This window comes from Daktulosphaira vitifoliae, unplaced genomic scaffold, assembly GCF_025091365.1.
Source record: "Daktulosphaira vitifoliae isolate Bord-2020 unplaced genomic scaffold, ASM2509136v1 Scaffold_1, whole genome shotgun sequence".
Lineage (NCBI taxonomy): Eukaryota > Metazoa > Arthropoda > Insecta > Hemiptera > Phylloxeridae > Daktulosphaira > Daktulosphaira vitifoliae.
The window spans coordinates 75,181,569-75,202,884 of record NW_026099572.1 but is presented as its reverse complement, the minus strand read 5'-3'; the positions used below and the strand labels follow the sequence as shown (position 1 = coordinate 75,202,884).

The window sequence follows — 21,316 nt, the reverse complement described above, 5'->3', positions numbered from 1 at the left end:
AAAAAAAAATTTCGGACTTTATTTTATCTTCAGTGTGAAAATGGCTACCGAATGCTATTTTTGTGTGAAAATTTTCCATTTTGTATTTTACATTTTTAACTTTATTATGCTATAACTTTTTGAAAAATGTATGGATCAGTACAATTTTTTCATGAGGAGTAGTATTTATATACANTTACAATTTTTTTATTGAGAAGTAGTATTTATATAGATCTTTCATTCAACATACTTTTTTTTTAAATCGGACCATTTCCCTTAATACAGGGGGGATTCCAAACATAAAAATGCATATAGAAAGTAGAACTTTTTCAACTTAACTTTTGAAAGTGTTCCGGAAGGTCTGACACTTTTATATATATCTTAAATTAAAGCTAATGTAATATACTTTAATTTGAAAAAAAAAAATTTGACCTCTGGACTTGTCTTCATGGTGAAAATGGCTACCGAATGCTATTTTTGTGTGAAAATTTTCGATTTTGTATTTTCCATTTTTAACTTTATTATGCTATAACTTTTTGAAAAATGTATGAATCATTACAATTTTTTTATGAGAAGTAGTATTTATATAGATCTTTCATTCGACATACTGTTTTTTTAAATCGGACCATTTCCCTAAATACAGGGGGGATTCAAAACATAAAAATGCATATAGAAAGTAGAACTTATTCAACTGAACTTTTGAAAGTGTTCCGGAAGGTCTGACACTTTTATATATATCTTAAATTAAAGCTATTGTAATATACTTTATAATGGTAAAAAAAAATTTCGGACTTTATTTTATCTTCATGGTGAAAACAGACATTAAACTTAATAAAAAGAATACGATTTTTGTAAAAAAATTCTTTTTTTTATATTTTTAACTTTATAATGCTATAACTTTTTGAAAGATGTATGGATCAATATAATTCTTTTTTATGTAGATGCATGATGTCTTTACCTATCATTTGATATATTTTTTTTTATAAATCTGACTTTTTACCTGCCTACAGGGGGGGATTCAAAATGACAAATTTTTTACAAATAATTGACTTTTTCAATTTAAATTTTGAAAGTGTTCCGGAAAGTCTGACACTTTTCTATATATATTAAATTAAAGCTAATGTAATTTAATTTATTATGTAAAAAAAAAATTTCGGACTTTATTTTGTCTTCACGGTGAAAATGGTTACCAAATCTATTATTGTGTGAAAATTCTCGATTTTATTTTTTTATTTTTAACTTTATAATGCTATAACATTGAAAAGTGTATGGATCAATATAATTTTTTTATGAGAAATAATATTTTTTAATAATTCCTCTTTCATTCGATATACTTTATCTAAATCAGGATATTAATAACGAACTAGCAGATCATGTTGCTTTTGGAATAATCCACCTATTTTTTAAAATTAAACACTATCTAAAGATTTGCATCGAAGCTTTTTTTTTTTTGATAGTGATTTTAATCACTGTCAGATATCATTATACTTGATCCAACTATGCCACGTCACCACTGTGCTGCGACCCCCCTGTGCTGGGTTTTTTCTTTCCATTCTGACCATGTATTTATTTGACGTCCGGATATCTTAAGCCAATTTTGAGCTGGACCTCATAATCTCGAAACAGCATTAACTAGTGTTAGGGAATCTGACCAATGAGCATGTTGTGAAATGCGTTCTACTTCGACAATCCATTCATCAACATTTTCATGTTTTTTTCCATGGTAATTTGATATTGCAGAAGCTATGTCATTGAGGATACAATCTGTATTTGGCTGCTATTATTGAAATTCATATTCTCTGAAATAAGCTTTTGTGTAGCAACAAGTAAACACAAAGAGACCCAGACAAAGATGGACAGATAGAATACAAAAAGACTTGAAGATGTTGGGAGTAAGAAATGCGGATGAAACGGCAAAAGATAGAGGAGAGTGGGGGCAGGTGGTTGTTGCGGCAATGAGCCTGAATTGCCTGTAAAAAGCCAAAAGAAGAAGAAGAGCTTGCTTCAATTATTATACGCTAAGAAATTTATAGTCTATATTTTTATCGTATTCATTTACATAAGTATTCTAACAGATCCTGACTATTTTTAAGTTTAGTTCGGGTCTATTTTTGACAAACCCTCCTATCCACAGCCCGACAGAGATAATTTACTTTCTTTAGTAGTAACTCAATTACAAAGAGTCTCGTATATTTTATTGAATAATAGTTAAAGGAGCAACGACCACTACTCACTTACTCATCTACTTTTATCTTACCTATTATTATTTTACTTTTACTTTTTTTCTTTTTGCTTTTTTGAGTTACTACGTATTCAACTCTGAGATATCGATACTTATCCATTTCACGATTTTATTGCTTTTAAGCATTCCCTACATTCACTATTTTCACAATTATAACTATTTTAACTATTTTTGCTACTTATAAACGCCATTTTCTTAACCGTATTTTCTTTTACTTTTTTCTTTTTGTTTATTACATTATTTTCTGTACTACAGCTCTCGTTTATATTTTTTCATATTAAAATAAAAATTATTGTTATTCTAAAATATGAAATAAAATTTAAGTCTTTTATTCTTAAATAAATGTAAATATTTAAAAACCGTTTGGTGTTTAACTTGATTTTTGAAGTAAAAATTCAAAATTACCTTATAATTTTCTTCAAATTTTAAACTTTCTCTTTTATTTTCTTCTAATCCCATTTTTATATATTCACTACTAAGATCAATTATTGTATCTTCAGCGTAATCCTCATTCACATTTTCAATTTTGATCTTGTCAATTCGTTTTTGAATCTGACACATTGGTTCGTATTAATAATTAATTTCTATTATAATAATTACACGTTTGTTGTATACTTGTTTGTCAGGAATATCCAAAATGACATTTCGAAAATTATTTGTACATATATCTTTTGAAGCATAACCCTGAACTATAAAAGCATTATAACCTAAACCTAATAAAAAAGAAACTAACAAGGTGGCGATTTCAAAGCAATTTCCAGTTTGTACCTCAAGTACTCTACTCGGTGACAATATTTGTTTTGGCTAAAATTATTTAAATAAAACAATAGTTATTAACGAATAGTTTTTTTATAAAATCAACAGTTATAATTTTAAATTAATTTAAATACCACATTAATAGGATCTTCTAGTGGTTTATATTTAATATGGTTGGCTACGAACACACTATAACTTTCCAAATCACTTAAAGCGCTATATGTCAACCTGCATGGTTTTATTGCCGTACAAATACATTTCTAAAAGTTATGTAAATAAATGGTTATATTTAGTTAACATTTTTTAAAGTATTTAATGTATTAACTTGACACCCCATTTCATTTTCATGAATAATAAGTAGTTTTCTTCTTTCTGGATATTTTGCCTCAAAATGCCTAATGAAATTCTTTGCATGTAAAATAATAAGTTTTTCGGCTGATTTATTTTCAGTGTAGGAATTTGAAATGACTTTACTGTAAATTTAATTCAATTTAATTAAGTTAATTACTTTCTAAAGAATATTTTTCTTAGTTTTGTTAAAATTGTTAAACTATTTTTGTAACAAAAATATTACTTACTTATCATGCAGTGCTTTATGAATTAATTCAGACCATAGAAGTTGTACTTCATGTATGTTAAACCTGGCTTTATTAATTTTATCAATGAATTGCTTTTGAAGTAATAAAACATCCAAGTCTTTATTAGAATTATTTAATAGCCATGAAGTCGTTTTATTCCCATTGATTTTATCAATATTATCATCATACTGACATATATATTTCTTGTTTTCTATGATAAATGTGTTGTTAAAACTTGAAAATAAATTGAAATATAAATATTCGTCATTGCTGATATGATTTGGATTAATTTTGTAATTTAATTCTTCATGACTACCAAATTCTTCAGTAAAATCTAACGGGTTAGAAAACTCCTCTTTTTCTAATGTCCTATCAAAATTACTATCCATAATTAAAATTACAAAAAAAAACTTAAACAGTTTGTTTGTTGGTAGGTAAATAAGAGCTAATATATATCTGTTGCTATAGTATTATGATTTTCGAGATATTTAATCAATATAGTTTTAGTTTTATAAGTATTTATTTTATCAATACTCTTTTTAAATACCATAAGATATCCATTGGCAAATTATACTCAATACAAAGGTTAAGTTAATCTACTGACTTCTGAAATTTCTAATTTTTGAAGATTTTGTTGTTTAATTAAATTTGGTATACTCTCCATATAATTAAAATTTGATTAAATTTAGTTTTTAAACTACACAAGGATAAAAAAAATAAATTTTGTAGTTTAAAATATTTAGACGAATCTTACACGAAATATCATTACTTATTCAAAATCTAGTTTTAGATTTGTGTACATCAAATCCAAATTTTTAAATAATTACTAATTAGTATTTGGTTGATAATTACACATTTAAAAATTCATAAAAATTTTGAAACTCTCACACTTTGTTTTAATTGTGTTATAAAATAATTGTGTAAAAATTGATTGTAGAACTCATTTATTTAAAGTTAAGCTGAACTTTCTTTATAACTTTTTTTGGTTTAACTTCCTATTATGAGTTTGTAACCATTATATATACAATTTTATGAACATATAGAAAAATATATTTTTAACTTAATGGATAATTAAAACCGACATAATTGCTTTTAATTAAATATATATATATAAATCTCAACATTTTCTAAAAACTTTTTTTTTTTTTTTTTAAATATATTATAACTATATTTAAATTAAAAATTATAATTTAAAAAACGTGCATGTCATAACATACGTAGAGTACTTAGGTTTGGTCACAGCACAAAGTTATGAGTTAACATATATAAATACACTAATCAGTAAACAGAAATCTTGTAATTTGATAAAGTCATAATTGACAATAAACAAAATATTTATATCAAAAGCGGCTTCGTAAAAATACAAATAAATACTAGGTACTATAATGCCTCATAAGCTATACATGTATTTTATGTCTATTATTCGAATATTATAAGTATTGTCGTATATGGCCAATTGCTTGACATATACGTATAGTACATTATAATTATTAATGAAAATTATCAATAAAAAATCTATAATCTGTACTTTTTATTACTTGTAAACAAACAAATTACTTATCTGACATAACATTTTTTTCATTCTTTCAGATATAAAATTTATAATTTTTAATGAAAACACATATTTTTAGTTTGAAGATAAGTTAAAAAAATGTTTGTATGAAAATCTTTTAATTTTTAGCTACGGTGCGAGGATGAGAAGGTATTTTGAGTCTGTTACTACTTATTCTTTTCTCTTAACGAACCGATTTCTTTCAACAATACGTCAAAAGATTACAAATCGTATCTAGTCGAAGATATTACCCTCAAAAATTGAAAAAATTTCTCTCATTCCTCATAAATGAGTGATATCTCCAACAAAATTACAAATTAAAAAATCGCTAATTTTCGATATTTTTAAAATTTTTTTTACTTAAAACTGCCATAACTTTTTTTAAAATAACTATATCAATATCATTTTTTTTTATAGTTGTTTGATGTCTTTACCTATCATTTGGTATATTTTTTTTATAAATTTAACCCTTTAGCTGCCCATAGAAAGGGATTTAAAATGAATTATTTTTCAGAAAAAATTTACTTTTTCAACTTAACTTTTGAAAGTGTTCCGAAAAGTTTGACACTTTTATTTATATCTAAAATTAAAGCTAATGTAATGTACTTTATTATGAAAAAAGAAAATTTGACCTCTGGACTTGTCTTCGTGGTGAAAATGGCTACCAAATGCTATTTTTGTGTGAAAATTTTCGATTTTATTTTTTACATTTTTAACTTTATAATGCTATAACTTATTGAAAAGTGTATGGATCAACACAATTTTTTATGAGAAATAATATTTTTTAATAATCCCTTTTTCATTCGACATACTTTATCTTAATCAGGATATTAATAAGGAACTAGCAGATCATGTAGCTTTTGGAATAATCCACCTATTTTTTAAAATTAATAACTATCTAAAGATTTGCTTTGAATCGTTTTTTATTATAGTAATTTTAATCACTGTCAGATATCATTATACTTGATCCAACTATGCCACGTCACCATTGTACTACGACCTTCCTGTGGTGGGTTTTTTTTTTTTTTTTGTTACTTCATAGTATGTGTAATTTTGTTCAATAATAAGTTGATCGATTCTACAATAAAGTGGTTTATTAATATTAAATTGTATAACAAATACACACATAAACAATAAACAATAAAGAATCGATAATTTAAAACTTATTACTGTATACTCTTTAAATTATATAAAATATAAAATAATTATTAATTATTAAAAATGTTACCATAGATTTTACACATTAAATCTATATGATTATACAAATTACAACAGTGATAACAGTGTCCCTATAAACAGTGCTGCCACTGTTATATCTCCCCTCCTCCAGACATAAACTCCAGTTTATGTACTCAAATTTTGTGCTGGAATTAATTTATTCCTATGGAAAATTTTTTTTTTTCTTTTTTCTTCTATCTCATATATTGAATTTGATATTTGTTTTATTATTCGGAAAGGACCTCTTCTAACTTCATCCAACTTGTTCCTATTCATTTTGTTGCCATTTTCTATGTATACTAACTCATTTTCTTTAAATGTATGTTCTTTTCCTGTTTTGTCTACTCTTTTTTTATTTTTTTCATAATTTTTATTAGAATTTATTATAGCTTGTTCTCTATCTTTTTCTAAATTAAAAGTTTTTTCTTGAAGTTCATTTGGTACTATATAAGACTTTACACCAAATAATAGATAAGACGGTGAAAATTTTGTTACACTATGTGTTGTATTGTTGTATTCCTCTACACATTCCTCCGCTATCTTAGACCATGCTTTTTTATCTCCACTATTAATTTTACATCGTATTCTGTTTACCAATGTTTGGTTTAGTCTTTCATTTAATCCATTTGATTCTGGGCAATCAACTGATGTAAATATTAATATTATATTCTTTGATTTCATATAATCTTTGACTTATTTGGATTTAATCCCTGTATATTGATCCGCCAAAACCATTTTTATTTGGTGCTGTCTTGCCACCAAATCGACTAATTTGATAAAATCTTTAGCACTTTGCCCTTTTGAAGTTAAAATAAATGCATATCTCGAGAAATGATCTACTAAAATATGTAAATACTTTTTTGGTGACCTATTACCTCCAAAACCTCCCACTGTGTCAATGGACATAATTTCATAAGGTTTTGTCGCTGGTCCTAATTTTGAAAGCAAACCAATTTTTTTGCTACTTCTTGATTTATTTTTTTTANTTTGCTATTTCTTGATTTATTTTTTTGACATATTTCACATGCACTACAAAATTGGTGAATAATTTTATCCATATTTTTGAAATAATAATAAGGTCTTAATTTTTCACTTAAATGATAAGTACCAATGTGACCATAATATTCATGTATTTTCTTAATTAATAATAAACCAAATTCCTGAGAAATGTAAATTCTTTGTCTATTTTTAAGGTATTTAAATTTGATATTTCCTTTTTCAAATACTCTTTTGGAATCCTTAATCTCAATTGCATTTTTTTGTTGGTCACTAATTATTTCTTCTAATGTAACCATATTTACAACTTTTAATATATCTTCTTCATTTTCAAAGTTTTCTAAAACTGGATTTCTTGATAAGGAATCAGCTTCAATATTCTCCTTACCAGGTGCATATATAATCCTAAAACTATATTGTGAAAGGTAATATATAAGCTTTCCAAGTGGTTCATCTGTCCTTGCTTTTACCTTTAACGTTTCTAATGGTTTATGGTCTGTAATTATAGTAAAAACTCTTCCAANTATCTGTCCTTGCTTTTAGCTTTAACGTTTCTAATGGTTTATGGTCTGTAATTACAGTAAAAACTCTTCCAATTAACCAATGTTGCCAGTATACAATCGCTTCTTTTATCGCTAGACATTCTAAATAAATAATTTTTTTCTTTTTTTGACTGGGGTTTAATTTTTTTGAGAAATAGGCAACCGGATGGAGAATACCATTTTCCTGAGGTTGTTTTAATACTGCTCCTATACCTTCTCCACTTGCATCAGTATAAATAAAAACCTCTTTATTTTGGCTATATATAGATAGAATTGGGCTTGAACATAGGTATTTCTTCATATTATTAAATGCTTGCTGACACTCTATTGTCCAACTAAATTTTACATCTTTCCTTAGTAAATTATGTAACGGTTCCAGTTGTATTGCTGCATTTTGAATATATTTATAGTAAAAATTGATTTTCCCTAGGAATTGTCTAATATTCTTTTTATTTGTTGGTTCCTTAAATTCTTTAATTGCTTTAAGGTTATCTTTCAAAGGTGTAATTGAATTTTACTCAATTTTATGTCCCAAATATTTTAAGGAATTTTTTGCAAAATCTAATTTAAATCGAAAACCTTCTTCATTAATTGCTTGTAATAAAGCTTCTATATGTTTCACATGTTGTTCAAATGTTTTTGAGAAAACTAAAATATCATCTATATAATTTATACAAAAATCATTTACATTATATCTCCTTAATATATTTGCTAAGGTTCTTTGAAATATTGCAGGGGATATTTTTAAACCAAAAGGTAAGCATGTCCATTGCCAGTGTCCGTCTTGAGTCACAAACGCTGTTTTCTTTCTATCTTTATGCCTAATTGGAATAGACCAAAATGCTGAATTTATATCAAAAGCTGAAAACCAGGTACATTCTCTTGCTTTCACCATTATGTCTTCAATTCGAGGAAATGGCTGTGGCTCAGAAACAACTAATTTATTTAATTCTCTAAAATCAATACATAAACGAGATCTACAACCATCTTCTTTTTTGTACACTAGTGTAACTGGGGCTGCAAAAGGCGAATTAGTTTCTTCAATAAGACCCGCTTTTAATAAATTTGTAATTTGCGATTCTATTTCTTTTTGATCAGGTATTGAACATCTGTATGGTTTTTTTGAAATATATTTATCTTCTGTTAATTTAATTTGTGCTTCTTCACATTTAACTCTACCTACATCATATTTATTCTTAGCAAAAATTACTTTATATTTATTAATAAGGTTCATTATTATTATTTTATCTTTCTCATTTAAATGTTGTAAATTAGTTTCAAAAATACTAACATCAATATATTCATTCAAATTTAATTGTAGATCATTCTATTGTTTTTCTTGACAATTTACTAATTCACTTTCTTTTTTATTTATTTTTTGAAAAATATTTAAATTTTCATTCTGTGACAATTTAAATATTTTAATAGCATCTAGACCAAGTAATAAATCATATGAAAAATTATTGTTTTTTATAACATATACATCTAAAACTCTTTCAATTTTATTAATTTTTAAATGTAAACGTTTAATGTCACTGTTATATATGTATTCAAATTAGATAATCGGTGGGTAAAAATATTATATGAATATCTCTAAATCTTTGTTTATTACTGCAAAAACATCATCGATATACCTAACCCAAATTTTTAGAAAAACACCATAGGTTTGTTTTAAATTTTTTTCGAACCTACTCGTGAAAATGGTGATAGCGGATTTCTTATTGTCGTGCCCTTAGTTTACTCATGAAATTTATTTTTAAACTGAAAAAATGTTGACCCATAACTTTGTTAAATTGATAAGCTAATTTATTTTATACTGTTCTATGTTTTGTCCTTTAACCAATCTCTTAGAAAACTAAATGTTATATTTATCAGAAATATCTACTATATCAAAAGAAATTAACCTGTCATTATTACATTATAGTGTGTTGATGTTACGTTACCATTAATGTAAAAAATTATTACAATAAAACATTTACAGCGCATCCGCTATTAGAGACTGATGAATTGACAATTCATAATTATTGAAAAATTAGTAATCGTCCAAATTGCTATTTATACCCAAAGGACCTGGCCATCGTGGTCAGTCGAACCCAGTGCTTTGTGTTATCCATCAGTCTTAGTACTCGGTTATCGCCGTCCAGCTTACTGTATTAAGACAAATCTTTGTTCTTTTTTACTCATCTAATTTCGTCTTCTACATCTCAGACTACTGGTGTCTCGCACTTCATCTGCATCTCATACTCTGTTGTCTTCCTTACTTGTTACGCCTAGTACTTGCTTTTTGCGCCTCATACTTAGGTATTACCCTTATTCTATTCCTATAACACCGGTCATTCGACACCCACATCCGATCCAGAGTGTCAGTCGAGTACGGTGACTGCTGTACGTGAACACTCAGACAACAGATTAATCATCATCGTACCCACACTGCTCTTACTCAATGTAAGTTGTTTTGTGTTACGACATTTATAACATTTATTATTTTTAAGTGAAAAGTTACCGAAATTTTGAATAGATGAAAATACCCTTACTAAGTGTTTAGCCAAATTTATATCTGATACATACAATACATGTAATATTCGACAATATAGATCTCAAATTATTTCTTGGCTTATGTATTTTTGGCAAAGCATATAGTTTAGATATTTTTGGGTTTGAAATTTTAATAAAAAATCTGAACTTTTTCAATTATTAATTTTGAACTATTGATAACGTTTATAGCCTCCCTTATCATTTTATTTAATGGATCCTTTTTAATTTCTTTATTAACGCTCTTGAATCATATTTGATACTTTATCAAAATAATCTTTTTTCTTCGGTGGGACGAAGAGTACAGACGGGTGATAAAAATAACAGCATCCACTGCTCACCTCCAGTGACTATTATAAATTGTTAATAAATTTTGAAATACTAGACCGAAAATATTATCGACTAGTAATTTTCTTAACTAGATAATTATCTATTTTATAAGTTATCTATTTGATAAGATGTGATTCTAAAAAGTAATTATTTGCTGATAAATTAAGAACTATATGCAACTTAAACAATTAAAAATTTGTTTCTACAGTATTATATTTATTTGCAAGTAATCGAGTGGTTTATAATAAACCGATCACTCTGTATACTAACGAGTTTAACAATGACCGTGCCAATGCTAAAAGCGGCCAACACTATACACTGTAAAACACTGGATTACCACAGTCTTGTTGATTATATTTTGAATATAGACTAACATATTCTTATGATTTTATTTTTACAAGTTCTGAGTGAGTTTTAAGAATATCGATCATAGGGAATTTTCCTAAAATATTATTAGTAAGAAATTTGTATATCGTGAAAACAATTTGAAAATTATAATAAATAATAAATCATAATAAACGCAGGTCCCATCATTAAGAATATTTTTAAGTGTGTATTTTATGAATGACGTATATTATCAAAGTATTAAAAGCGCTTATTGATGATTAGGATCTAATATACACATAAATCTAATTAATCAAAATAAACACAAAATCCTACAAACGATTGTTAACATGGAACCGAGAAGTTGCTGTAAGATTATTCCTGAGAAATATAAAAGGAAATTAAGGTAAGTGCGAATATTTATTTGCATATTTTACTCCTTTAAAATTTACGTAATATAAAAGAATAAATAGATTTAAGATAGTAATAAACAATTTGAGTCCTTCAAATTGTTATTATTTTATTTTCGTTTATTACACTAATTATATTTTATTCCGTCTCCCATTTCTAATATTCACTATAATTAATGGCCAGTTTTCTTTCACTAATATCATATGTAATAGTTTTTATCTATATTATTAATAAGATTTAAATTTTGATTATGATTATATTTGTACATCTCTTAATTAAAATATGTTTTAAATTCATTATTTTTTGTACTAACAAAGTTTATTTTTGCTTTAATATGTTCATATTTTAAAGATCATATGGTAATTTGTAATTTAAGAAGATTAATTAGGTGCCAATAACATACTCTATTTTTTTTTGGACCATAGTTCATAATGTTAATAAAAATAAAATAAAATAAAAAATAAGAATAGGTTTAACACATTAACTACAATAATCAAGTAATAAATAAAATACAAGGTACATGTATTTTTTATGTCATTACGAACAATGCTATTATTTCCTTTATTGTAATTTATAATAGCACAATTAAAACTATTTTCAGTTATTACATTATGTACTGAATATTGATTTGAAATTAATACGAAAGAAGTTCTAATTGTGTGCTCAAAAACAAATTATACAAAACCAACTTTTAATCCATAAAATATATTTACAGTAATTAAAACACGTGTGTATAATTAATATATCACTATGTAGGGTTACTGAGTTTAAAAAATGTAACAAAAATGACTTTTTTAACAAATATAGGTTCATTCTCAATTATAGTAATTATTTATTTATTTATAAATTTTAAGATAGGAATGAAATAATTTGCCTACATCTTGGAGATTCTAGGATTTCATAATAAATCTGTCTTTGTTGTAAAAGTTATATATCCTAAGTGTATGTATAATCTATATTAATAATATTATTTAATTTAACAGGTATGTCAAAGAAAACTTTACAAAAATTAAACAATAATTTTTAATACAATGTCCAAATAGCGTTTAATTTTTTTGATAACGTAATACAAATCAAAATAAACTTGTGATGTAAACATACAAAACAGTATCTAAATAGAAATACGAGCCTGGAAAAAAATGATCAATATAATTTAAACACTCTTGCGGGTAGAATTTTGGTTCGATTTATGAATTTCAGATTTTTTACCTTTCTCGTAGCATGCAGATTACAATAATATTTAAGCATAACGGAAAAATCGTTTTCTTAAAGTGAAATGGCGCATGAAATTCGACAGGGTGATCTGGAGTGCCGAGTTTCAAACAAAAATCTCATAACTAGGTCAAAAATTTCAATAAAATTTTCAGGGTACATCTGAAATATATCTGTGCAATCCTACTAAAAAATAAAGGTTATATTTCGAAAAATGCTGATGGCAATTGGGTTTTTTTGCCAATTTTTTAAATGATTTTTTATTAAATAATGAAAGTGAAAATCACGAAACAGCCCACTTAGTTATACAGAATGATTGATTGAAGATAAAAAACTCATTTTCTTAGAAACTACTGAACATTTTTTATTTTCGTAAAGTAAAAAATTGTTTTTTTAATAAAGACAAATATTTGTATAATATAAAAACACGAAATATTCAGTGAATTGAAAGGAATTAAAGATGTCAGAATCTGGTAAGCATCTTGTATACTTTAATTAATTCTATGATTTATAGATATCAGTAAATCTATAATCTGGGTTGGGTTGGGTTGGGTTTTATTTGTGCTTATTGTAAACTCTTCTATTGCAACGATGCATCCAAAATTTGTGCTAATTCTAAATGTATTATTATTAAAATGTATGTAATGTAACTTGTAATTTATTTATAAAGCACGAAAATCATTTTGGTTTGAATAAACAGAAGAATATTTATTAGTCAAAAACGCTGTTGATACTTAACGCGATTATGATTTTAAACGTTTGAACGGCTAAATTGTTTGCTCAAATTTATGTAATAAATAAAACCCAAATATTAATGATTATATTTTTGTTTTATCGTAGATATCGTCCATACAATTTGTCAAGAATTTTTACTCAGTATTCTTAGGTATAATTGACTAAATTATCGTAAACTGGAACAAGTAAAATTAACTCGATTTTTTTTTCAAAATTATTACATCATTCTGTTGATAAATGGTATTTGTTATGTCAATAAAAAAAAAATTAAATAATTACAAATTTTATTTTAACTATGACGTGAAAAACTTCATGGAAAAAAAGTATGGTTGAAATAACCTTTTATATGCTTATCCCCACTCGAAACTTAGGATTAGTATTGTGTAATCTAATCAGTTTGGTTAAAACTGAAGTATCACATTTAAATACATGTAATAAATAATACATATATTTAATAAAAATATATCATCAAATCAGTGTTCTTCCGTGGATAAGATGAATAAAAAATTATATCCTTACACAAGATTCAACCATCTTCTTACGCATTCCATAAAACGCCCACGTAAAAGATTCTATCACATTGACCAATCAAATACAACAAAAAATATTTCAATAATCTCACCAGAGATCGCTAAACCAGTTTCTCGAGCTATAAATAAGCCATTTTCCCAAAAAAAGGGACAACACTCCTCTCTCTCTCTGCTACAACTACGAAAATACATTTCTGTGGAGTTCTCGATTAATGTATGGAATCTGCTCGAGTATATAATTCGCTCTTGATTACATTTCTATATCAAATCTAAGCCGTTTTATATAACATTTCTAATCGCTAGGACTTAGAAAAAATATAATGCATCTTATTTTCGGTCGAACACTTTTGGCGATACAAATATTTCAACACAAAAAATATTGGTATTTATTTATTTTTATATATATATACACTTAAAAAAATACATCATTAGTTTGCATTGTGTTCTATTACTTATTGAAGTGCCACAACCTGGCTGAACAGAGTACTAGCACAATAATATAGTAGTCAACCAAACCCAACCCAACCAATTATAAGCGTTCGCTAAAGTGTCTCTCCACTTGTCGACCAGCCTGTCTAATCTCTGCCACAGTACGGGTAATCGAAGTGTTCGACACTTAAATAACTTATTACGCATTGCTTATCTATATTTTTCATTATACACCTAATACATGATTAGATTTAGTTGTATCTATTACTTATTGAAGGGCCATAACCTGGCTGGACAGAGTACTAGTTTAATAATGTCATAATTAAAATTTTAATTAACTAAAAGATTTCTTCAAAGTGTCTCTCCACTTGTCGATCAGCCAGTCTGATTTCAGCCACAGTGGTGGCCATCGAAATGTAGGATACTAACATAACTTATTGTGCATAAATCTATAGTAGAGTTTAACCTCGGTCATCCTTCAGGTGATTTAAAAAAAGTAGGCCAAATATCATAAGGGTCTTTGCATAAAGAACAAGGTATTAATTGATATTTCATATTGGCACAACCACCTACGAAATAAGAATAAATCGAAGTTGAAATATTATACTGATTATCTAAACAATTAGGAAGTGTCGGAGTGTAGGACACTAGTATAAACTATTGTGCAATAAACCGGATTAGCTCGCATCTACTCTAGATCACTCTACGGACAACTGAAAAGACGTAGGCAACTTGAAAATAGTTTATTGCACAGGACAGTTATGTTATTTAGAATTTCTTTATTGGTTTTACAAATATTAAATCATAAATATTTTAGTATAAAATACCAGACACAAGATCAAGAAGTATACCACATAATTATATAAAAAGGTTTTACATAAAATACCATAAGTATAATAAATTTAATTTTCACCTTGAGTAGAATTAATATAGAGTTGTATCAGAGAAATATAACATAGATCGTGCAACTTCAAGTGCATCTATTAACGCACATTCATCATACCACTAATAGTGACATCAACTACATAATTCATCAATGCAGAATATTTGTCTTATCAGGATAATTAGAGGTCAGTGAAAATATTTATTTATATAACAAATCTATAATAAACTTTTCAATAAAGGATTTTTAGTAATAAACATTTAAGTGAGATAGGTCGCCAGAAGTAAACTGACTGAAATAACAGTGTAAAAGAATACAATACTCACGACTCATATAAATTCGTGTATACATTTTTGTGAGGGAGCTAAATTAGCACCCGAACACATTTCACACAAAGAAAATTTCAATACAAAAATTTATATTTTTGAATATGGAAATTATTTTTATCTTGACAACAATCTAAAGTTAGAAAAAATATTTTTTTTTATTTAAAAGTATATTATATAAGCATTAATTTAGCACTTTATTATAAAAGTGTCAGTTTTTCCGAAACATTTTCAAAAGTTAAGTTGAAAAAGTTCTACCTTAAACACGCATGTTTAAAGCTTAGTAAAATAAAAAAATAATTATAGGAAATTTAATACCTTCTCAGTTTCACATCAAAACTATAATCAATCAACATTTTTATGCAAGAAAATAATATTAAATCATTATCAATTATATTGACTATGCAACGTGTAGTGGAATTTGTATATGCAGTGCATTTAGTAGATGGAAAAATTAGATTACTACAATATTTTTAAATAATTAAGAATCTTTAAGATGAGCAAACATTTGATTAATGCTATTATATTACAAGGAACTCTTAGTGTAATAAATCTCGAGAGAAGAATAGAATTAATTATCAATTATTTAAATTCCAAGATCATTTAGTTAATTTATTACATTTTCCTATTTATTACTTTTATATTTTAACTAAGAAAATCTAATCATGCAATCAAACGATACCTTTTTATAAATAGAATAATCATAATTACTAGATTCCAGAATATGGTTAAAAATTGAATAGAAATGAAAAATGTAATGTTGATAAATTTAATTATAGCTATACATTCCCATTAGTCCCAAATATTGCAAGAATGCAATATTAATAAAAAATTTTTTTTTAAATATATTATTAAAAGAAAATACTTTTTAATCGTTAGAATATATTTTCAAACTACTTTGAATAATTTCACAAAATAAAATATATACATGGATAATGCTAAGGTTGCGTATATGGAACATTCTATTAAAAAAAAAACTAAAAACGTTTTTTTAGTATGTTAGTATTAAAATGTAGTTATAACAAAAAGTTTTTTCTAACGCTAGGAACTAATCAATATCATCTCAGAATCGCATTACATTTCAAGGTAATTTATTTTTAAAAGAATCTAAATAATCAACAAAAATAAATTTAATTAAAATATTGGCATTTAAACAATTAACTAATTAGGACATCCATTTTCGGTAGCATAATTGATTATATTAGTATAACCATTTTGAGTAGCTTCAAAAATAGTGTCTTTACTCCACGGACAATTATTTTCATGAGCATATTTTAAGCTACGAAATTGACCATTTGCAGCAGCAAGTCTTGTTGTATTTTCATCCCACTCACACCCATTTTCGTGAATATATTTTAGGCATTCTAAATGACCATTTGCAGCAGCGCCACTCTTTGTTCCATTATCCCATTTACATCCATTTTTATGTGCAAATATCAAACAACTAATATAACCACCGGCGGCAGCTTCCCTTGTTGTTCCTTCGTCCCACTCAAAACCATTATCATGGGCATACTTTAAGCAGTTTAATTGTCCATTCGCTGCCGCTCCTCGCGTCGTACCTTCAACCCAACCACAACCATGTTCGCTGGCATATTTTAGGCAATCTAAATTACCATACACAGCGGCTACAATTATTGTATCTTTATCCCAAATATATCCATTTTCATGAGCATATACCAAGCACTCTAAACATCCACTTGCTGCAGCAGCTCTAGTTGTACTCTCATCCCAAGGACATCCATTTTCGTCGGCGTACTTTAAGCAATCGAAACAACCATTTGCTGCAGCAGCTCGAGTTGTGCCTTTATCCCAATTGCAACCATTTTTATGAATATATTTTAAACACTCTAAATTTCCACTAGAAGCAGCTGCTTCTGATATGCTTTTATCCAAATCAAATCCTTTATCATGAGCATACACTAAGCAGTCTAAACAGCCACTTCTTGCAGCAGCTATAGTTGTACTCTCATCCCAAGGACATCCGTTTTCGTGGGCGTACTTTAAGCAATCGAAATAACCATTTGCTGCAGCAGCTCGAGTTGTGCCTACATCCCACTTACATCCATTTTCATGTGCATATTTTAAACATTCTAAATTCCCAACAGAAGCAGCTGCTTCTGTTGTAATTTCATTCCACGGACATTTATTTTCATGTGCATATTTTAAAATTTTTAAATTACCTCTTGTAGCAGCAGCAATAGTTGTGCCTTCATTCCATTTACAATTATTTTCATGAGCATATTTTAAACATTTAAAATTACCATTATAAGCAGCAAGTTTTGTTGTGTTTTCATCCCACTCGCATTCATTTTCATGTAAATATTTTAAAATTTCTAAATGACCTCTTATGGCAGCCATATAGGATGCACTTTCATCCCATGGACACTCATTTTCATGTAAATATTTGAATATTTTAAAATTACCTTTTGAAGCAGCAGCAGTAGTTGTACCTTCATCCCATTTGCAGCCATTTTCATGAGCATATTTTAAGCATTTAAAATGACCATTATATGCAGCAGTTTCTGTTGTGCTTACATCCCATGGACATCCATTTTTATGTGCATATTTTAAAATTTTTAAATTACCCTTTGAGGCAGCAGCAGTAGTTGTGCGTTCATCCCATGGACATCCATTTTCATGAGCATATTTTAAGAATTTAAAATGACCATTATAAGCAGCTTCTTCTGTTATGCTTTCATTCCACGGACACTCATTTTCATGTGCATATTTTAAAATCTGTAAGTGACCTTTTGAAGCAGCAGCACGAATTGTACCTTCATCCCACGGACATTTATTGTCATGACAATATTTTAAAATTTCTAGATTACCTGTTATAGCAGCTAAATTAACTGTGAGTTCATCCAATTCGTATCCATTTTCGTGAGCATATATTAATATTTCTAGATTATTATTTAATATTGACCATCTAACGATAGATAATTGATTCCATTTACATCCATTTTCATAAGCATATTTTAAGCATTCTAAATTACCATATTTTGCAGCTGCCTCTGTTGTGCTTTCATTCCAAGGACATCCATTTTCGTGAGCGTATTTTAAACAATCCAAATATCCGTTAGCAGCAGCAACTCTTGTTGTATTTTCATTCCATCCACATCCATTTTTATGAGCATATTGTAAAATTTGTAAATTTCCTCTTGTGGCAGCTGCAATAGTTGTGCTTTCATTCCAAGGACACTCATTTTCGTGAGCGTATTTTAAACATTCAAAATGACCATTATCTGCTGCAGCTCTTGTTGTATTTTCGTTCCATTCGCATCCATTTGTATGAGCATATTGTAAAATTTTTAAGCTACCTCTTGTGGCAGCTGCAGTAGTTGTGGTTACATCCCATTTACAACCATTTTCATGAGCATATTTTAAACATTTAAAATTACCATTATAAGCAGCTGCTTCTGATGTCCTTTCATCCCATATACATCCATTTTGATGTGCTAATTTTAAACATTCCAAATACCCATTTCCAGCAGCTACGATAGTAATATCTTCATCCCATTTAAATTTATTTTCAAAAGCATATGTTAAGAATTCCAAGTCTCCATTTTCAACAGCTGTTCTTATCGTACCTTGTTCAAATTGGCATTTTTTTTCGTTATCCGATTGTTTATTTCGAATCGCTACATTATGATAATTATAAATTATTAAATAAGCGAGAGACAAACCAATTACAATTTTAATACTTTGAATTTCTTAAAAATTAAAATTGTGGCTTAAGATAAAGTTAAAATAACATTATGTACTCCTTTTCGACTAATTATAAATAGTCTGTATGGATATATTACTCTCGGTATAAATCTACTTTACGGGACACCCTTTTTTTTCAAAACGTTCGTTTTTTTATGCAAATTAAGAATATGTAGAATTTTTTGAGCGGAAGTATGTGATTCAAAAGTTACAGTGCTTTAAATATGCGATTGTAATTAAATAATATAGGTTATAAAAATCAATAATTTTTCTTTAAAGTTATTTCGTTTTTTTAGTTTTAAATTTTATACCAACTTGAGATGTATTTTTATAAATATAATATTAGTGAAACATTGAAAAAACGTTAAATAGATGGTAAGTTTCAAGCAAAAGGTTGTCAACGGGTGGTCGTTTCATAAAACTAGCAAGCGTCACAATCTGTCATTTTTATAACAATACATAGTGTGTATGTATATACAATATTTTATAAATATATGAGTATAGTGCGAATTACTATACTCCTTAGGGATTGAGGTATGGTGATTCAATTGTATATGACTTGTGACGACCGGTTTTTCTTAGTGGCCATGTAGTGTATTTACGGCCGCCGGGACCGATCTCATTTTGAACAGTTTATAGTAATGCATCACAGACGCTGTTGTCAAGTTTAATACGTTTCGTGCGCGTTTGTTTAAAAAATGTAGGACTTATACATAAGACTATATTATAATTATTAAAAGTTTAAAAAAAAAAACCCAGCACAGTGTGATCGCGGCATAGTGGAGACGTTGCATAGTTGGGTCCAGTATAGATTTAATCTGACAATGATTAAAATCACTATCATAAGAAACGCTTCGATGCAAATCTGTAGATAGTGTTTAATTTTAAAAAAATTTATGGATAATTACAAAAGCAACATCAACTTCTATGTACTTAATTATACCCAGATTAGTAATTCTTTTAATTATATATAATATAATTTTTAAAATTAATTGTTTTCAAATTATTATTGATTTTGATTTTTAATATGTTAAAAGTAATCATTTTGTACCTACTTTTTATTGTCCTTTAAAGTGAAAGTTTTAATAAAAAATAAATTAATTTATTACCATAACATTTAGCTCAACTTGCAAGTTTGAAATTGACATTATTAAATAGAAAAAACCCAGCACAGGGGGGTCGCGGCACAGTGGTGACGTGACATATTTGGATCAAGTGTAATGATATCTGACAGTGATAAAATCACTATCATAAAAAACGCTTCGATGGAAATCTTTAGATAGTGTTTAATTTTAAAAAATAGGTGGATTATTCCAAAAGCAACATGATCTGCTAGTTCGTTATTAATATCCTGATTTAGATAAAGTATATCGAATGAAAGAGGGATTATTAAAAAATATTATTTCTCATAAAAAAATTATATTGATCCATACACTTTTCAATAAGTTATAGCATTATAAAGTTAAAAATAAAAAAATAAAATCGAGAATTTTCACACAATAATAGCATTTGGAAGCCAATTTCACCCTGAAGACAAAGTAAAGTACGAAATTTTCTTTTTGCCATAATAAAGTATATTACATTAGCTTTAATTTAAGATATATATAAAAGTGTCAGACCTTCCGGAACACTTTCAAAAGTTAAGTTGAAAAATTAATTTTTTGTAAAAAAGTTGTCATTTTAAATCTCCCCCCGTAGGCAGGTAAAAAGTCAGATTTATAAAAAAAATATACCAAATGATAGGTAATGACATCATGCATCTATAAAAAAAAGAATTATATTGATGTGTTTATTTTTAAAAAAGTTACGGCAGTTTTTAGTAAAAAAAATTGAAAAAATTTTGAAAAGTAGCCATTTTTAAATTTGTAATTTTTTCGGAGGTTTCCCCCATTTACGGGGAACAAGGGAAACTTTTTTCAATTTTTGAGGGTAATGTCTTCGACTAGATATGATTTGTGATCTTTTGACGTATCATTGAAAGAAATCGGTTCGGTGTGAGCTGAGAAAAAGTGGTAACAGACACAAAAAAAAAA

The 21,316-nt window shown here is 27.2% G+C and overlaps 2 protein-coding genes across 2 annotated transcripts in view; both read right to left on the bottom strand.

Annotated features, from left to right (window-relative positions):
- Positions 1–10,158, bottom strand: part of LOC126895489 (dynein regulatory complex subunit 7-like) — a 29,391-nt gene extending 19,233 nt beyond the window's left edge. The window contains exons 1-9 of the mRNA XM_050667420.1: positions 10,125–10,158; positions 8,443–9,042; positions 7,434–7,817; positions 6,630–6,969; positions 3,556–3,924; positions 3,303–3,450; positions 3,112–3,237; positions 2,837–3,025; positions 2,627–2,773 (exon numbers count right to left, since the gene is read on the bottom strand). Coding sequence (XP_050523377.1) covers positions 2,627–2,773; positions 2,837–3,025; positions 3,112–3,237; positions 3,303–3,450; positions 3,556–3,924; positions 6,630–6,969; positions 7,434–7,817; positions 8,443–9,042; positions 10,125–10,158 — 2,337 coding nt within the window. The remainder of the gene's footprint in view (positions 1–2,626; positions 2,774–2,836; positions 3,026–3,111; positions 3,238–3,302; positions 3,451–3,555; positions 3,925–6,629; positions 6,970–7,433; positions 7,818–8,442; positions 9,043–10,124) is intronic.
- Positions 10,159–16,649: 6,491 nt separating this feature from the next.
- LOC126896763 (uncharacterized) overlaps positions 16,650–21,316 on the bottom strand; it is an 8,031-nt gene continuing 3,364 nt past the window's right edge. The window contains exon 3 of the mRNA XM_050669825.1: positions 16,650–19,216. Coding sequence (XP_050525782.1) covers positions 16,737–19,216 — 2,480 coding nt within the window. The 3' untranslated portion in view covers positions 16,650–16,736. The remainder of the gene's footprint in view (positions 19,217–21,316) is intronic.